The 17,458-nt window shown below is 41.1% G+C and overlaps 3 protein-coding genes across 4 annotated transcripts in view; 1 reads left to right on the top strand and 2 right to left on the bottom strand.

Annotated features, from left to right (window-relative positions):
* Positions 1 to 4: 4 nt before the first annotated feature.
* Positions 5 to 8,473, bottom strand: LOC122873062 (E3 ubiquitin-protein ligase TRIM39-like). 2 transcript variants are annotated; one of them, XM_044189376.1, is made up of 2 exons: positions 6,784 to 8,473; positions 5 to 2,261 (listed from the first exon to the last, which is right to left on the bottom strand). In XM_044189376.1, exon 2 carries the CDS (start codon positions 2,257 to 2,259, stop codon positions 613 to 615), a length of 1,647 nt encoding a protein of 548 aa, XP_044045311.1. In that variant the 5' UTR covers positions 2,260 to 2,261; positions 6,784 to 8,473; the 3' UTR covers positions 5 to 612. The 2 variants fall into 2 exon arrangements, with proteins under 2 accessions (XP_044045311.1, XP_044045310.1); XM_044189375.1 differs by lacking the exon at positions 6,784 to 8,473 and adding an exon at positions 2,896 to 3,625.
* A 207-nt stretch (positions 8,474 to 8,680) lies between these two features.
* On the top strand, positions 8,681 to 10,434 carry LOC122873089 (ESF1 homolog). Its single transcript, XM_044189417.1, has 3 exons — positions 8,681 to 9,165; positions 9,267 to 9,422; positions 9,950 to 10,434. Exons 2-3 carry the CDS (start codon positions 9,273 to 9,275, stop codon positions 10,277 to 10,279), a joined length of 480 nt encoding a protein of 159 aa, XP_044045352.1. The 5' UTR covers positions 8,681 to 9,165; positions 9,267 to 9,272; the 3' UTR covers positions 10,280 to 10,434.
* A 2-nt stretch (positions 10,435 to 10,436) lies between these two features.
* acaa1 (acetyl-CoA acyltransferase 1) overlaps positions 10,437 to 17,458 on the bottom strand; it is an 8,789-nt gene continuing 1,767 nt past the window's right edge. Inside the window, exons 3-12 of the mRNA XM_044189396.1 lie at positions 15,935 to 15,992; positions 15,775 to 15,854; positions 15,629 to 15,671; positions 15,413 to 15,511; positions 13,260 to 13,340; positions 12,557 to 12,747; positions 12,289 to 12,468; positions 11,414 to 11,469; positions 10,654 to 10,799; positions 10,437 to 10,564 (exon numbers count right to left, since the gene is read on the bottom strand). Of these exons, the coding sequence (XP_044045331.1) occupies positions 10,489 to 10,564; positions 10,654 to 10,799; positions 11,414 to 11,469; positions 12,289 to 12,468; positions 12,557 to 12,747; positions 13,260 to 13,340; positions 15,413 to 15,511; positions 15,629 to 15,671; positions 15,775 to 15,854; positions 15,935 to 15,992 (1,010 nt within the window). The 3' untranslated portion in view covers positions 10,437 to 10,488. The remainder of the gene's footprint in view (positions 10,565 to 10,653; positions 10,800 to 11,413; positions 11,470 to 12,288; positions 12,469 to 12,556; positions 12,748 to 13,259; positions 13,341 to 15,412; positions 15,512 to 15,628; positions 15,672 to 15,774; positions 15,855 to 15,934; positions 15,993 to 17,458) is intronic.

The following is a 17,458-nucleotide window of genomic DNA, read 5'->3' as shown; positions in this document are numbered from 1 at the left end:
GGCCTTGTGTTTAACAACTAGTTTATTTTACAGTTTTTATTTTACAATCAGATATTTACAGATTTCTTAATCCATTTCATAATCCATTTTACCAGCAATTAACCAAACCACTTTTCATAGAAAATGACATTAGCATCCATTCTATTAATTAACTTTGTCCATTAACTTTTTATGCTACAAACTGTATTCTGTAGACACTATAGACATGTGAAAGGCCTTACTCTCAAGTTATGCTTTATGACACAATTAAATATTCATCAATATGTTTTCTGTGGCTGCACATCAAACAGAAAAAGAAAAAATCGAGATATTTTGCAGCATTTTTTTTTACACAATTACTTAAAATTCATCTTGACATATTTAGTGTCTTTAGAAACAATGATTTCTTAAAATAACTGTTTGTGGGTTTTAGAGATATTCTCCACATAAAGTGTGTTATGATGCAGGGTTGAAGAGATGACTGCACCAAATGAATGTGTTGCCGATATAATGGGATACATATAATAAAAAATCTTAACAATGAAGTGTAAATCAATCACCACAGTAAGCTCTAAATATGTACATTTGTTCCCTTGAATAGAAAGAAATCAATACATGAAGTAAGATAAGTGATTAGTTTACTCTGAAAGGAGAGATGATCAGAGGTGCAGAGTTTTTACCATCATCATTAAGATAGGGACAGAAGTATGGGAAGAGTTTCTCAGTGAAGGAGCAGCCAGTAAAGCAGCAGATAAGAGCTGCAGCTTCTACGTCATAGAATGAGACCAGACCCTCCTCATAATCCACAAACACCCCCACCTTCTGAGGCTGAGACTTCAGAGAGAGACAGACTGGAGGGTCATTAAGAGCTTTGTACTTATTTCCATTTCTCAACCCAATAGTCCAGTAACCATCCTCAGGTCTCAGTGTGATGTCTCCCTTCCTGTTGATCGACTCTCTGCACACTCCTAAAATCCATTTAGTCTTAACTTTAACCTGAACCTCAAAGTAAAATCTGCCTAAAGAGAAACTCTGCTTTCCTAAAACACAGAGACCGGTAGAAAATCTCTCTGGGTTGTCTGGAAGATTCTTCTTTACATCACCATGATTCACTTTTTTCCCATCATCAGACAGGATGAGATCAGGATTTGCTGTATCAGGATCAAGAGTCACATCCACTGCATACTGCTGGACCCTCTTCAGCTCTGCTTCAAGCAGCTTCTTCATCTGTTTACTGAGTGTCTCCTCCAGCTGAGCCACAGCTCTCACCACAGACCCCTCATATGATGGTGGAGGGACGCTGACCTCTGTCCAGTCCTTGGTGGGTGGTTGGTGGTGGGTGTTTAGGGACTGGACACTCTGGAGAAGATGGAGGTGGTCTTGAGAGCGTGAGAGCTGCTCCACCTCAGTCCTTCTCTTCATCAGCTCAGAGATTTCCTGTTCCAGCTCTTTGATGAAAGCTTTGGCCTGTTTCTCTGTTGTTTTCTGCTTCTCTTTGATTGTGTGGATGAGATTGGCCTGGCTTCTCTCAACAGACTCCTTCAGAGAAGTGAAGACCTGAACACCTTCTGCGATCTCTCTTTCTGCATCTTCCTTACCGATGTAAACCGAGCATTTGGTCTCCTGAATCTTCAGTCGTCTCTTCTGGATCATCTGCTGAAGTACACCCTCTGTCTTCCCCAGCTCGGCCTTCTTCCCTTCATATTCTTCCTTCAGAGGAACAAACTCATGTGTCTTGTGGTCTAAAACAGGGCAGAGCATGCAGACACATGTCTGGTCGGTCTTACAGAACAGCTCCAGAGGTTTATCGTGCTTCGTACACATCCTGTCTTCCAGGTTCTCCACAGGGTCGATCAGCTGATGTCTTTTCAGACGTGATGCTGTCAGATGAGGCTCCAGGTGAGTCTCACAGTAGGAGGCCAGACACACCAGGCAGGACTTCAGGGCCTTCAGTTTGGTTCCAGTGCAGACGTCACAGGGAACTTCTCCAGGTTTGGACACTTGTGTCTCTGAGCTGCTGCTGCTGGCTTCCTGTTGAGCTGACTGTCTGAACTGAGCGACCATGTCAGAGATGAAAGTGTTGACGTGCAGCTCAGGTCTTGTGTAGAAAACCTTTTTACACATCGGACACCAGTACCGGTCGTTAGTATCCCAGTGTTCATTGATGCAGTTTTTGCAGAAGTTGTGTCCACATGGTATGCTGACAGGATCAGTGAACACATCCAGACAGATGGAGCACAGAAACTGATCTTCAGATCGCAGATAGTTCACAGCAGCCATATCTACACATGTAGCATGAAAGAGAAGAAAAACATTTAATTCAAAATACACTTTTAATTATTTGTTTAAAAAGAAAGAAGTGTGATTACTGTTATTTTAAGCATAACGCATGAGCTAAAGTAAATTTGAATTATATATACAATATTTTTGAATTTGGCCGAGCCGTGAGCAGCCGTGAACTCCCGTTGTGTAGACCTAATTTTATTCAAGAATATCATTGCTAACAAAGCTCTTGATGGCAAACACATTGCATTTCCTCTTGCTGCTTCACATTAAAAGCCTCCTGCTGTTTTGCTGGTGGAAAGCTTTTATTGTGAAACAACCAGAGGAAGTAAAATGCAAAATGGCTGCAGGAAACAATCAGTAAACAGTAATAATACAGGGAAAGTTGGAGTGAAGCTAAACTCCAAACCTCAGAGATTCAGTTACAAGTTACTAAAGTCCTGAGAAGTGACACAGAGAGACTGTTTAAAGCAGTTAAAGTGGGCTACTGTATAGTGGGCCTGTGGACAAACAGCCATAGTTATAGTTTAACCAAGTATGAAATGCAAAGAGTGGAACTTCCTGCCTGAGTCAAGCTGAAGTTTTGTGTTAATCCTGATTGCTGAGCCTATGAATATGATCAGCTGTACTCACCAGTGTTTGGCAGAGACTCTGCTGTGTTGCTGAGAAAGACCTGATGAACTCAGTTTGAATTTTCTTTTAGAGAGAAACATAGATTTGTCTCGACTGCTGCGTGGCTGCTACTCTGACAAATTAACTTTCATTTCTGGAGTGTGACGTTGGCGCTCTCCTCTTTCCAGTGTTGCTCCACCTCTTACTGCAGCTCTGTTGGTCAAAGGTGGTACTATACCTAACAGGTGGGAGGAGTAAGGTATGTGAAGAGGTGTTGCTGACCTTATACCCAGCAAGTACATAGTGGCACACTGATATAAACCAAAGAAATTTTGTTTCTGAATGTTAGTTTTATTGGTTTTATATTGTGTGTATTGTTTATTACCTTAATTTATGTGCAAAAATTATTGTTATGAGTTGTAAGAGCTCCGGCTCCCTCATGTCCTTGTGTGTCTCATACAAAGTGCTGTAAGAAATCTTTCGGGGTAATCTGGGTAATAATAGTAGTGGTACAGTAATATGTAACTCTGAGACAAATTGCAGGTGTGTTGTTGTAAAGAGTTTGTTTTAGTTTTCAATATTAAAGGTAAATGCTGGTCTACAGGTATTGTTGGCCATTAATGTTCATTGGTAAGGTACTGAGCACCTAACATGTCATGTGGTGTCATTTTTAACTCTAAAGGCTGCCAGTTTATTAGGTACACCTAGCTAAAACAAATGCCGTCTAATGAAAACATTCCTGCAATAAATCCTCTCTTCATGAAAGTTTTAATGTTCAGTTTTTGTTGAAACTGTTAATCGTTTTGCAGGCTGCAGTTTGTGGTGTTGTTGAACTGTATTGTGTTATGCTGACAGGTGTTTCTGTTATTTAGTTTTAGCTAGGTGTAGTAGAACAAAATGAAGACTTTGGAGTGGCCTAGTCAAAGTCCTGACCTGAATCCTATTGAGATGCTGTGGCATGACCTTAAAAAGGCAGTTCATGCTCGAAAACCCTCCAATGTGGCTGAATTACAACAATTCTGCAAAGATGAGTGGGCCAAACTTCCTCAACAGCGCTGTGAAAGACTCATTGCAAGTTATCGCAAACACTTGATTGCAGTTGTTGCTGCTAAGGGTGGCCCAACCAGTTATTAGGTTTAGGGGGCAATAACTATTTCACACAGGGCCATGTAGGTTTGGATTTTGTTTTCCCTTAATAATAACAACCTTCATTTAAAAACTGCATTTTGTGTTTACTTGTGTTATCTTTGACTAATATTTAAATTTGTTTGATGATCTGAAACATTTAAGTGTGACAAACATGCAAAAAAATAAGAAATCAGGAAGGGTGCAATCACTTTTTCACACCACTGTAAATGTACTTCTTTGCAGGACTGATGTATTAGCCTGCTTTAGTTTGAGCTAGGTATACCTAATAAACTGGCAACTGAGTATATTTCTCAAAAGTGGACCACAAAATGTGAGTTCATTCTACTTCTACCAGTTTCCCAGATTTCTTTGTTTTAGGGATTTTCAAGAAATAAGTGTTTGTGTTAAAACAAGACGAGAATCAAGATAAAGACTTCCAGGAAATGCTTGAAATAAGTTGGTTTTCTTTGGAAACTGGTGAATATGGAGGCGATGGTGTCTCCTCCTGAAACAAACATATCCGAGGTTGTTAGTTGTATCCTTGGCCATCATGAGTGTTTATCCTGTACGTGGCAGACAGTGTGTTCACTCGCATGTATCAGGAGTGTTTGGTGCTTGGTGTGGCAGCAGTACAGTAACTCTGTGCTCACCTTTCCTTTGTTTTGGGATCCATCTAGTGGTCGTTCTGTGTCAGTTAGTGGTCGACATGGACGCCTGTTGTTGTTGCTGCTGCAGTGTAGCAGGGAGCCATGTACAAGTGGTCAGACACGAGGAAGATTGTCAGGCCTCAATTTTACTTCTGAACATTTCTTAATTGAGGTTTTTCTGTATTTACAAAGCAGTTTACTGTTGGATGACTCTGTCAGAGAGATTGTTTGAGGTTTTTAAACTTGCACATTTGTTTCCAGAGAGATGTTACTGAGTTTATACAGTGTAGTGACTGTTGATGAAGATGAACCACACGCTGCCGTTGTGCTTTGCATCATGAATGAATGTAGCTGAAGGCTGTATTGACATTAACATCAGGCTGTGGAGTATCACTGTTATACCTGCTGACAGTGTGTGTGGTTTTAAGAGTGTACGCCGCTTGAAAGGATCATTTTAATTTTTGACAAAACAATCTCCTCTCAAGCTCCACTTACTACCTTGTTCCGGAGCTTTTTGACCTTTCACACAGTCTTCATCAGCAGATGGAATAGATATCATAGAACTGTAGATGTTCAAACTTTCCCTTTTTCTGAGCACTTTTAGGAGTTCTCGTCTGTGTCGGCTTACAAGTTGAGTTTGAAAGTTAATCCGTAATTTCATATTTTTGATAAGGAAGGCGTTATGTTTAACGTATAAGAAAAGGAAGGTTAAGTTTATGTATGGGTTTAATATGAGTTTGTTGCAGCTGGTAAAGGTGGGGTGTATTTTTTTCACTATATTTACTGCTGGGTAGCTTGTGAATTCCACCAAGGGATCAATAAAGTCTTATCTTTATCCATAATATTACATCCTAATTTATTTCTGGATTGTATTATTAATCTGAATCTGCAAAGTAACCAGTAACTAAACTTTTTGTAGTAAAAAGGATTAAAAAGCACAATATTTCCCTCTGAGATGTCGAGGAGTACAAGTAGAAGGTAGCAGAAAATGGAAATACTTGAGTAAATATACTTAATCACACAAACATACCCTTGTTCTTCAAAACTTCGGGACATAAAGAACCTTTATCCTCCCGAGCTAAAGTAATGTTAGCTGACCATCTTCCTCCTCTACATCAGGCATCTTTGTCTCCTTGGAGAAATATTTTATCAAACTCATCTGAAATTGCAATAAGGAATATTTTAATACATTGCTTTATATAAACATCGTTGGCAAGTATGTTACTGAAGTTTATTGAAGTAATGTTACCCGTATTATGATTCACTGAGTTCGCTAACGATAACGTTATACGTTAGCTGGAACATTATTTCACAATATATTATTAATATTAATAATAATTAGTTGGCCATGAACATTAATAGAGAATACATTGCGAATGTTTATTTAAACTAAAATCTATTTAACTTAACGTTAGCTAGTATATTCTACCTTTTTTCTTGTTCTCCGGTAATGCAATCCTATTCACAGGAAACAATGCAGCATGTGATTCTATCTCATTGATATCACCCTCACTGTTTACTGTTCACTCTCCTACAGCCGTACTGTATTCAGTCACTGCTGGTGGAAACAAACATTTCCTCCTGCCACTGCTTCACATTAAAAGCATCCAACTGGTGAAACACCGGGTGGCTTTTATTGTGAAGCAGCCGCAGGAAACACAATGTATTTGTCATGAAATACAACTTAAATGTAAACAAGGCTTTTTTGTTCAGTGTTTGGTTCTCAAGTCACTACTTACTCAGGCCTTGTGTTCAACAACTAGTTTATTTTACAGTTTTTATTTTACAATCACATATTTACAGATTTCTTAATCCATTTCATAATCCATTTTACCAGCAATTAACCAAACCACTTTTCACACAAAATAGAAAATGACATTAGCATCAGGAAAGTTGGAGTGAAGCTAAACCTCAGAGATTCAGTTACAAGTTACTAAAGTCCTGAGAAGTGACACAGAGAGACAGTTTAAAGCAGTTAAAGTGGGCTACTGTATAGTGGGCCTGTGGACAAACAGCCATAGTTATATTTTAACCAAGTATGAAATGCAAAGAGTGGAACTTCCTGCCTGAGTAGAGCTGAAGTTTTGTGCTAATCCTGGTTGCTGAGACTATAAATATGATCAGCTGTACTCACCAGTGTTTGGCAGAGACTCTGCTGTGTTGCTGAGAAAGACCTGATGAACTCAGTTTGAATTTTCTTTTAGAGAGAAACAGAGACTTGTCTCGACTGCTGCGTGGCTGCCACTCTGACAAACTTTACTTTCATTTCTGGAGTGTGACGTTGAAGCTCTCCTCTTTCCAGTGTTGCTCCGCCTCTTACTGCAGCTGTTGGTTTTGTTTCCTCCCTCTGATTTACATGATTATTGGGAAACACCTGGGTTTTCTCTGATTTTAATATGGAGCAAAGGTGGTACTATACCTAACAGGTGGGAGGATAAAAGTATGTGAAGAGGTGTTGCGGACTTTAGTAATAATAATAGTGGTACAGTAATTTGTAACTCAGAGACAAATTGCAGGTGTGTTGTTGTAAAGTGTTTGTTATAGTTTGCAACATTAAAGGTATTGTTGTCCATTGATGTACATTGGTAAGGTACTGAGCACCTAACATGTCATTTGGTGTCATTTTTAACTCTAAAGGCTGCCAGTTTATTAGGTACACCTAGCTAAAACTAATGCCGTCTATTGAAAACAACCCTGCAATAATTCCTCCCTTCTTGAAGGTTTCAGTGTTCAGTTTTTGTTGAAACTGTTGATCATTTTGCAGGCTGCAGTTTGTGGTGCTGTTGAACTGTATTGTGTTACGCTGACAGGTGTTTCTGTTATTTAGCCGACCGTCACTGATGTAAATGTACTTCTTTGCAGGACTGACGTATTAGCCTGCTTTAGTTTTAGGTAGGTGTACCTAATAAACTGGCAACTAAGTGTAGTGTTGATGAATCTGAAGATGAACCACATGCTGCCGTCGTGCTTTGCATCATGAATGAATGTAGCTGAAGGCTGTATTGACATTAACATCAGGCTGTGGAGTATCACTGTCATACCTGCTGACAGTGTGTGTGGTTTTAAGAGTGTACGCCGCTTGAAAGGATCATTTTAATTTTTGACAAAACAATCTCCACTCAAGCTCCACTTACTACCTTGTTCCGGAGCTTTTTGACCTTTCACACAGTCTTCATCAGCAGATGTCATAGAACTGCAGATGTTCAAACTTTCCCTTTTTCTGAGCACTTTTAGGAGTTCTCGTCTGTGTTGGTTTACAAGTTGAGTTTGAAAGTTAATCCGTTATTTAATATTTTTGATAAGGAAGGCGTAATGTTTAATGTATAAGAAAAGGAAGGTTAAGTTTATGTATGAGTTTAATTTGAGAACCTGGGAAGAGGAGTAGTCTGGCATTTTGCCTACCCCTGTCAGTCATGTGACCCTCATATTTGTCCCGGTTGTCTCTCCCAAAGCCTGCCAAGGAGATAAGTAAGTATAGTTTGACCCAATGCAAATGATTCAGATGTTGGAAATCGTGGTGATTTTTCTTAACGTCACAAAGGTAAAAATCACTTTATGAAATCGAGTAAAACTGCAGGAAGCATATGGTAGGACTGAAGTCACACAGTTATAAACCTGAAGATTTTCATGAAATCAAACCCCATTTTTCATACTATTATGGTTGGTATAAATATATATTTAATGTATTTAAAGTTAGTAATCACCTCTCTGTGTTCAGACAACAACAAATCTGTACAACTGTATCCACGTGACAACCAACTGTGTTTTTATTAAGCTCCTTGTTTAAGTTCAGTTTCCTCTAACTGTGTAGTTTTATTAATCATTTCTATATTTTGTCTCGTATCAGGGAGAGAGTGAGGAAGAGCTCAGCGAGGACGAGCTTCCTCCAGACGTCGATCTCAGTGACCCCTTCTTCGCCGAGGAGCTCGCTGCCGCAGGTGATCAATACTGTCAGTTAATCAAACGACCAGTCATAGCAGGGGGTTTGTAGGACATGCTCCTGTTGTTTTAGTATGAAAACTGTCAAAAAATATAGACACAAATACAGATTTAATACAGTATAATATGGATTTATTGATATATTCAGATGCAGCTTATAGTTCAGTTATAGCTTCTCTCTGGAGATCTAAATTATGTCAGTTATGAAGGGATTTGTAAAATCATGTTTGTGTGCGTTTACTAAACAGTGTTTGTACTGTAAATCTGATATTTCTGTAAAATAGCACACAACACATCACAGCAGCTGTTCATTTAGAGGCAGCAGGTCACGTTTTGAATGCTGACAGAAAAGGTAATTTTTATTTGTAGAGTTGACACGTGTATAAAAATGTATAGACGTGTATTGTAGTCGATTTAATAGTGGTTTTATCTTATCCAGCATGTAGATCCTTAGGGAGGTTCAGTATCAGTGTTGTGTGATGTGTCTGCAGACGTGAAGAAGAAACAGAAGAAGAAGAAGAAGCAGGAGGAGGAGGAGCGGACAGCTGAGGAGGAAGAGGAGCTGGAGAAACAAAAGGTCAGAGTTCAATCCCAGCAGCTCATCACATCTTTGATTCCTTCTGTGGATCAGAGCGCCAGCCTCATGCTGAACACCTACACCTGTGTTTGTGTGTGCAGGCGGAGATGGCTCTGCTGATGGAGGACGACGGCGACGACGCCAAACACAAACACTTCAACTACGACAAGATCGTGGAGCAGCAGAACCTGAGCAAAAAGAAGAGGAAGAAGCTGCTGAAGAAGGGCGAGGAGTCGCTGCAGGACGACGACTTCCAGGTCTGTTTAATGATCCGATGTGTGGTTTGGGTTTGGACAGCTGGAGCAGCTCTCCAAAGTTTAATGATAAAGTATTTAGGGATCCGTTCATCCAAATTTCAAAAACATTTTCTCACTTATGCAGATACCCCCTTTTAGCTTTTATAACATTAATACATGGTTTATAGCACGCTATAATGTAGTTTTAAGCATATTTGTTAACTGTATCTCCTCCTGTGGGCATCTATAAGTGGAGGCTGCTGTATAAACAGATGATGAACGACGACATAGTAAAACGCATTAGAAAAGGTTATTCAGATGGATTACTTCACATTAATATGGCAAAGTATTTACCATCAACTGATCAAAGGTACATTATGGAAGCTCACATTTAGAGACCTTTAAATGTCGGCCACATAGGAACCTTCGACCAACAGGACGGATCTGAGCGATGTTCGATCTCTTGTTAAATGGATAAAACGTTCGCAAGTGTGGGGATTGAAATGTGTCCACATTTGTAACAAACCCTTTCCTGTCTGTGCGTCCAGGTGGATGTTAAAGACCCTCGTTTCCAGGCCATGTTCACCTCCCACCTGTTCAACCTGGACCCATCCCACCCCAGCTACAAGAGGACTAAAGCCACGCAGAGCATCCTGACCGAGAAGCAGCGCAGACGAGAGGAGCAGCAGCAGCGCCGGATGGAGGTCACGCCCACACGGGGCGAGGCAGCCGCCGGTAAACGGGAAAGTGACTCTGACGCTCAGACTGTCGAGGCCACCTCGAAGAAGTCGATGGACCCCAGCCTGTCTCTGCTCGTCAAGTCGATTAAAAGCAAAACGGAGCAGTTTCAGGCTCGGAAGAAACCGAAGCTCATGTAAGTGTGAATATAAAAACTCTCCTGACGGACTACGACGCTGGTTCTTCTTAAAAATCACAGACTGCAAATGTTTCTTTGTGTTTGTACGGGAACGATCCCACATGAGATGAGGAACTGAACACATTATTTTAGTAAAAACTGAATCCTGCTGCCTCAGATCGTGTCGAAATGTTTTATTTTTTACAGCTTCTACAAATAGAAAGTTGTCTCCTACGGGCCGGGGTATTCAAAGACAGCAGCAGCTCCCATCCCAGTCCCAATGCACATGGACACAACTCCATACGCCCTACAGTCAGGAAAACACAAGCGAGGGACAGTAAGAAAACTCGTTTGAACACTTTTTAAGAAAGTATTTGTGTGGCGGTTGAGACGAACCTCCTGCCTCTGCGTCTGAGCTCGTTCAGCAGCGTCACCACCTGTCGAGCGCCGGTGCAGCCCAGAGGATGACCCAGAGCGATGGCGCCGCCGTTAGGATTCACCTTCTCCAACGGGATGCCCAGCTTCTCCACGCAGTACACCGCCTGAGCAGCAGTCAAGGCGTCGGTCCAACCAAATCACATGGGGGGAAAAACAAACATTACGCTTACGTCAAGCCTCCAGCCCAACATCTCCTTCTAGAAACAGAGTCTGCTACTCTGGATGATCCACAGACCTCACCGTGGTCGTCATTTTAGAAAACTGTCCACTGTGGATTCAGAGTGGCAGGGATACTGTTTCTAAAGACGTACAAAGTACAAAGTACATATTGTTTCAATGCCTGTGAGCATCACAGTTGGGATGGAGGCAGAAATCTCTGAGACTAACGTCTCAAACCAAAGTAACACAGAGTAGCTTAAATTTCTGAGTTCTCAGACCATTTTCACAATTGAGAATGTCTTCCGGATGGGAGCCGAAACGTCTTGATTCTGAAAACAGTGTCCAGACGACTACGACTGAAACCTTTTCTGCGATGGAGCACTCCTGAACGAATGAGGGACTACACCGTCTCAAACCAAAGGACACCACCACTAAGTGGGAATACAGTGTGGGGTTTTTGTTGTTGTTGGTGATTTGGGTGAACTGACCCTTAACAAGAAGCGCACACAGTGAGAGAAAAATGTGACATACAGAAACCAACATTTCCGCCAGAACTCACCTGACTGGCGAAGGCCTCGTTGATTTCAAACACGTCGACATCAGCAACAGTGAGTCCTGAGGGGGAGGGAAACAGGTTTATAGCCAAATATTAATAATACACCACCATGACTGAAGCACTCTACATAGAGTTTTACAGGTGGACACCGACAGCCTCGCTGCTGGTGATTTTAACAACACGTATGCATGAACAAGCTCACACACTTGGAGGCGCGTCAAGGTCTGACCCACAACAGAACGTCTACTTTAATAACTAATGTACACACAATGAAAATATCACCTGGAGGCACCTGAGGAGGCGAAGAAGTAAAAGCAGTACCACAGTGTAGAAATACTCTGTTACAAGTAAAAGTCCTGCATTCTAAATTTTACTTAAGTACAAAAGTATTGGCATCAAAATGTACTTAAACTACAAAAAGGAAAAGTACTCATTATGCAAAATGGTCCATTTCAGAATAATATATTATATTACAGGATATTGTTGCAGCTGGTAAAGGTGGGGTGTATGTTTTCACTATATCTGCTGCTGGGTAGCTCCTGAAGGGATCAATAAAGTCTTATCTTTATCCATAATATTACATCATAATTTGTTGATTGTATTATTAATCTGAATCTGCAAAGTAACTAAACTTATAGTAATAAAAAGGATTAAAAAGTACAGTATTTCCCTCTGAGATGTCGAGGGTACAAGCAGAAAGCAGAAAATGGAGGAAATATTCTTAATCACACACACATACCCTTGTACTTCTATCTTTGTGAGGACCGTTGTTGACATAATGCTTCCCTAACCCATAAGACCAAGTCTTAACCTCACTTTCCAAAAATGTCCTCACTATGTAGCAAGTACACACACACACACACACACACACCTCTTACCTGCCTGCTCCAGAGCTGCCGGGATGGCGAACGCTGGTCCAATACCCATAAGATCAGGAGGGACCCCCACCACCGCACTGGCCCTCAGGACTCCCAGGACCGGCAGACCCAGAGCCTCGACTGCAGACCTGCGACCAATCAGCACGGCCGCTGCTCCGTCGCTCACCTGGCTGGAGTTACCTGAGACAGAACGTGTGTGTGTGTGTGTGTGTTAGTTACTGCTGAGAGATGAATCGGCTCGTCTTGTCGCTCACAGCTGAAGACCGACCTGCTGTCGTGCTGCCGTCGGGTTTGAAGGCCGGCCGGAGTTTACCGAGTCCCGCCAGAGTCGTTCCCGCTCTGATCCCATCATCCTTAGCGACCGTCACCTGGCGCTCTTTACCCTCGTCGTCTACTAACTTGGTGGCGACGGGAACGATCTCCTGCTCGAACAGACCCAAGCTCTGCGCCCGGGCGGCTCTGTGGGAACCGGGTCGTTACAGATGTTGGTGCTTTAAACGACGACACATTAAAAACGGCCCGAAGACTACAAGCAGTCGGAGTGAACCTCCGCCTGCATCTTAATTTAATAACGTTCATCTCCACCTGCAAAATATGCAGTGATGATACACAATCACATGGCAGACGTTTCACAACGAAGTGCAGTCGATCGTGAGAAGACAGTGAAAATGTTTGCAACTGCTTCATAAAGTTGGTGAATCTGTAAAAACTCACCACTTGCTCTTTGACGTGTGAACTAACTTCCCATCAATATTTCATTCAAACTGTTTTTGAGATATTTTGCGTATTTGGACGAGGTATCAATCAGGTGTAGCCTACTAGTAATAATTAGTAAATGTGTGTTCACGCGGCACAAAGGCAGAAGTTATTAAACACGTCTGTTGTAAGTGACTGTTATGAGTGTGACATTTATATTCTGTACTGTTTTGAAGTCATTGTTCTCAGCTGTGGTGGAGCTTCAAAAAACTCACTTTTGCTGAGAACTGAGAGCGAAGGCGTCCTGCTTTTCTCTGGAGACGCCGAATCTCTCTGCGACGTTCTCCGAGGTGATGCTGCAGAAACAAGCGACACGTCTCATATTAACTGCAGCCTGAAGGATCTGATCACAATAAAAAAAAAACAGCTGCGAGGAACTAAGCAGATCAGTGACACAATCTGGTCTGTAATCCAGTTTTACTCACATTTTATAAATTATACTTTTGGAATTATAACAAGTCTTTGCCGTGCTGAATCAGTTGTTTGTTTTTTCCATTTGGGGATTTTGTGTGAGGAGCTTTAATAAATGTTTGAGGTTTCTATGAAAGATTTTGGGAGTGCTTTAACAAACAAACGTGGGTATTATAATGACACATGGATAATACATTGTGTGGTTTCTATAGCAAATGTTCTAGGTCAGGTTTGTCGAACTCAAATACACAGCGGGCCAACATTGAACAAATGAACCTTTAATATATAATGTCCTTATGGACCCAAACAAGTTTTGCTTTAACGCTGAATATGGAACAAGCAACGCTTATTACCATAACGACAAAATTATAGGGTTTGAACCAAATTTCAACGTAAAATATATTTACTTTTGATATATTTTTACGTATAGTTTTCTATATGATGTAATTTCTTTTATTAAAAGATTTTAAAAAATGTTTTTATTCCGACTAAAATATAGGGAAATTAATAATTGATTGAATTACATCCGAACACCTATCTGACAGGTGTAGCACGAGGTCGCTGTGACTGCTGTCACAGAGGAGAGGGCGTTTCTGGGTCCTGTCATGACTGACGCGCCAAAACAACAGCAGAGCATTATGGGATTTGTAGTGTTAGCGGTGAGGCCAGCTCTGGTAGTCATTTGGCGTTGCCTCGCGGGGCAGAGTTTGATACCTGTGCTCTAGGTGGTGCTGCGCCACATCCACTTTTCAGCATCCAGCAAGGTATCAAAAGGGAATTACTATTTTGCAGTTAAATATTTAACAATTATTGTAGTCCAACATAAAACAAAGCAGTAGGTAACGCCTCGACAAACACATCAGGACGTCTTATTTTGGTCACCCACGCAGGCGAATTCAGTGTAATATAAAATGTTTACTTCTTGAGATGGACCTTGTGTTGTTGGGGAAACCGACAGGGAGGAGATGTGAACAGGAAGTGCAGTCAGTGGCGTTAAGTCACGTGCTCTGAGGTGTAGAGATGCTAAAACTCCTCAAACTTCTGCTTCAAAACTCTCACAAAGTGAATTAAATTAAATTATAGTGTAGCGCAGGTGATTTTCTATCATATTGTACATATGACTGGTTGCACTCCATATTTCAAACACACATATTGACAATTAGTTTAATTATTATTTTTATTATTAGTAGTAATTTTGTGGCTCAAGGAGGGCGGCGCCCTCTATCGGCCAGCCTGCCGCTGATACAAATATATTAGAAACACATTTCAGAATGAAATAATTTGGGGGGAATACATTTTGTGGCACATTTTAGGGCCATGTGACAAAATGTGAGATTATCGCCATTTGGAGGTTTATCAGAAACTGGGATTATAACACATTTCAGGATAAAACAACTTTGAGATTAACAGCAAATCTTGGGTTAACATGTTGTGGTTGCTATAACAAGTTTTGGAATTCATATAAATTTAACAAACACATTTTTATCGGAAAGCACATCTGGCTGTTTATTTTATTGCTTTTGTGTATTTTATTTCTCTTGTTGTGAAGAACTTTGTTTTGATAAGTGCTCTATAAATAAAGTTTTATTATATTTATTATTTTTCATTTTAGGGCTGTAAAACTAAATCTGGGATTATAACAAAAATCGTTTTAAATTCCGGGGATTATAGCAATTTTAGGGATAAAACAATTTGGAAATTACAGCATTTTGTGATAACAAATTGGGGATAATAACACATTTTGAGGTTGCTTTAACTAATTCTGGTATCATAAAGTACATTTTGGAACAATATGCCAGACTTTTGGGGATATTAGGGCACAACAACAAATTTTGGGACGTTGACTTTTTGCTAGCGCTAATTAAATTTGGGATTATAACTTTAAATTCGAAGTCAGCGGCCTTCAGTCCTTCCCAGAGCTATATAACATACAGTATCCTGCAGTATGTGGTCTCACCCCATCGGGATGATGCAGTCTCTGGCCTTGTCGTTGTCCATCAGCCTGGAGCTCAAATCTCCTGGATTACCTATTGAACGCAGAGACATGCTCTCCACACTGACACACACACACACACACACACACACACACACACACAGTGTTTTTCTGATGGTTTGTCGGTTTTATTCTCTGGTTTAACTGTATTTTTACAGTTGAAATGACCGATAAACTCACCCACATGCGAGGCCCAGGTCAATGGATCTGCTCCTGATGGCTCCTGCACAGACGGGGTTAAAAGTCAGGGTCACTACACGCTTAATGTTGCTGGTCTCGAGCCTGCGTCAAGTCACAAAGCGATAAGCGAAGCGTCCAGTTTCTACCTGCTACGTTAAACAGAGCCTGCAGTCCGGAGGAGCACTGTCTGTTGACGGTGTAGACGGGTACGGTGTCCGGAAAGCCACTGAAATGAAGACGGAGCAGTGAGAAACCGGAGCTGCGACCGGACGACAGCCTGTGGGAATCAATGAGGATCAGTCTGACCTGAGGAAGTGAGCCACTCTGGCCATCAGAGCACCGGCCCCCGGCTGCAGCACGTTACCTGCAGACAGCAGCACAGCGGCAATCAGAGAAACACCCGTCGTCTCCTTTAATTAAGGAGTCGTCGAACTGCTCCTGCCTTTAAGGAAAAACCAGAAACTACGGCTGCTCGTCAGCTATCCTATCCCCCCCCTAATAGAAAGTTTCTTAATATGTGTTTAATGTTTTAACCTTTCAACCCATTGATTTTTTTAACTTGTTTCACAACCAGATGTGGAAAAAGTACTCAGATCTTTTATTTAAGTAAAAGTAAGTAATGCCACACGATGTAGGAAGTGAAAGTCCTGCACTTAAAGTAAAAGTACAAAAGTTTTAGCATCAAAATATCCTTAAAGTAGCAAAAGTACTCATTATGCAGAGCGGCCCATTTCAGAATAATATACATAATAATGTGGAATTATAATTATTGATGCATTAATGTGTTCAGCACTTTAACGTTGCAGCTGGTGAAGGTGGAGCTAATTTATTTCACTATATATACTGGGAGGGCTCAATAAAGTCTTATCTTTATTCATAATACATCATAATTTATTTGTTTGTTATATTTAGTCTCATTAATCTGAATCTGCAAAGTAACTAAAAGCTGTCGTGCAGTAAAAAAAAAAAAAAAGTAGCATAAAATGGAAACAAGTAACCAAGTCTAACCCTGTACTGAAGTACAATACTTGAGTAAATGCACTTAGTTACTTTCCACCACAGAAGAAGAACAGCTAGAAACAGACAGGTGTCGTCAGCAGCGTCTCATTAAGGTGAACTGATGCTCCCTGCTTCAGGTGTGATCATGTGACCATCGACTGCCACGTTCAATAGGCTGGAGCGTAAGTGATAATAATAATATAATAATAATAATTATAATAATTACGAGATATAAAGAAGTAAAATACACAAAAGCAATAAAATAAGCAGCCAGTTCAGGTAAAATCAGGATCTGCTTTCAGATAAAAATGTGTTTTGAGACGAGACTTAAACGAAGACTCTGACTCAGACAGCCTGATGTCTTCGGGCAGGTTGTTCCAGAGCCTCGGGGCCCTGATGGCCAAAGCTCCGTCCCCCTTAGTTTCCATCCTGGACTCAGGAACAGACAGGAGACCCCTGCCCGAAGATCTCAGACTGCGTGAAGGTTCATAAGGGATTACAAGGTCTACGATATAGTCTGGAGCCATGAAGAGCCTTAAAAGTAATCAACAAGATCTTAAAGTCAGTCCTGAAACCAACAGGGAGCCGATTTGAAGCGGCTGAACCAGGTGTGATGTGGTCGCACCTCTCGGTCCTGAGTCCTGTACAGTCTGCAGGCGTTTCACAGTTTTTACATTAAGACGAGCGAACGGGCCGTTACAGTGATCGAGGCGTGAGGAGATAAAAGCACGCACAACAGTTTCTGCTTCACTAAGATTTAAAATAGATCGGATTTTTTGTTTCTGAGGTGATAAAAACACGATTGGACGAACTCAGTGACACGTTGCAGGA

This window comes from Siniperca chuatsi, linkage group LG3 (genome assembly GCF_020085105.1).
Source record: "Siniperca chuatsi isolate FFG_IHB_CAS linkage group LG3, ASM2008510v1, whole genome shotgun sequence".
Lineage (NCBI taxonomy): Eukaryota > Metazoa > Chordata > Actinopteri > Centrarchiformes > Sinipercidae > Siniperca > Siniperca chuatsi.
This window is presented reverse-complemented; position numbering and strand designations above follow the sequence as displayed.

Coding starts and splice junctions, on each gene's coding strand:
- LOC122873062 (XM_044189376.1), bottom strand. CDS start 2,259: ATGGCTGCTGTGAACTATCTGCGATCTGAAGATCAGTTTCTGTGCTCC.
- LOC122873089 (XM_044189417.1), top strand. CDS start 9,273: ATGGCTCTGCTGATGGAGGACGACGGCGACGACGCCAAACACAAACAC. Junction 9,423..9,949: donor TGCAGGACGACGACTTCCAG/GTCTGTTTAATG, acceptor CTGTGCGTCCAG/GTGGATGTTAAAGACCCTCG.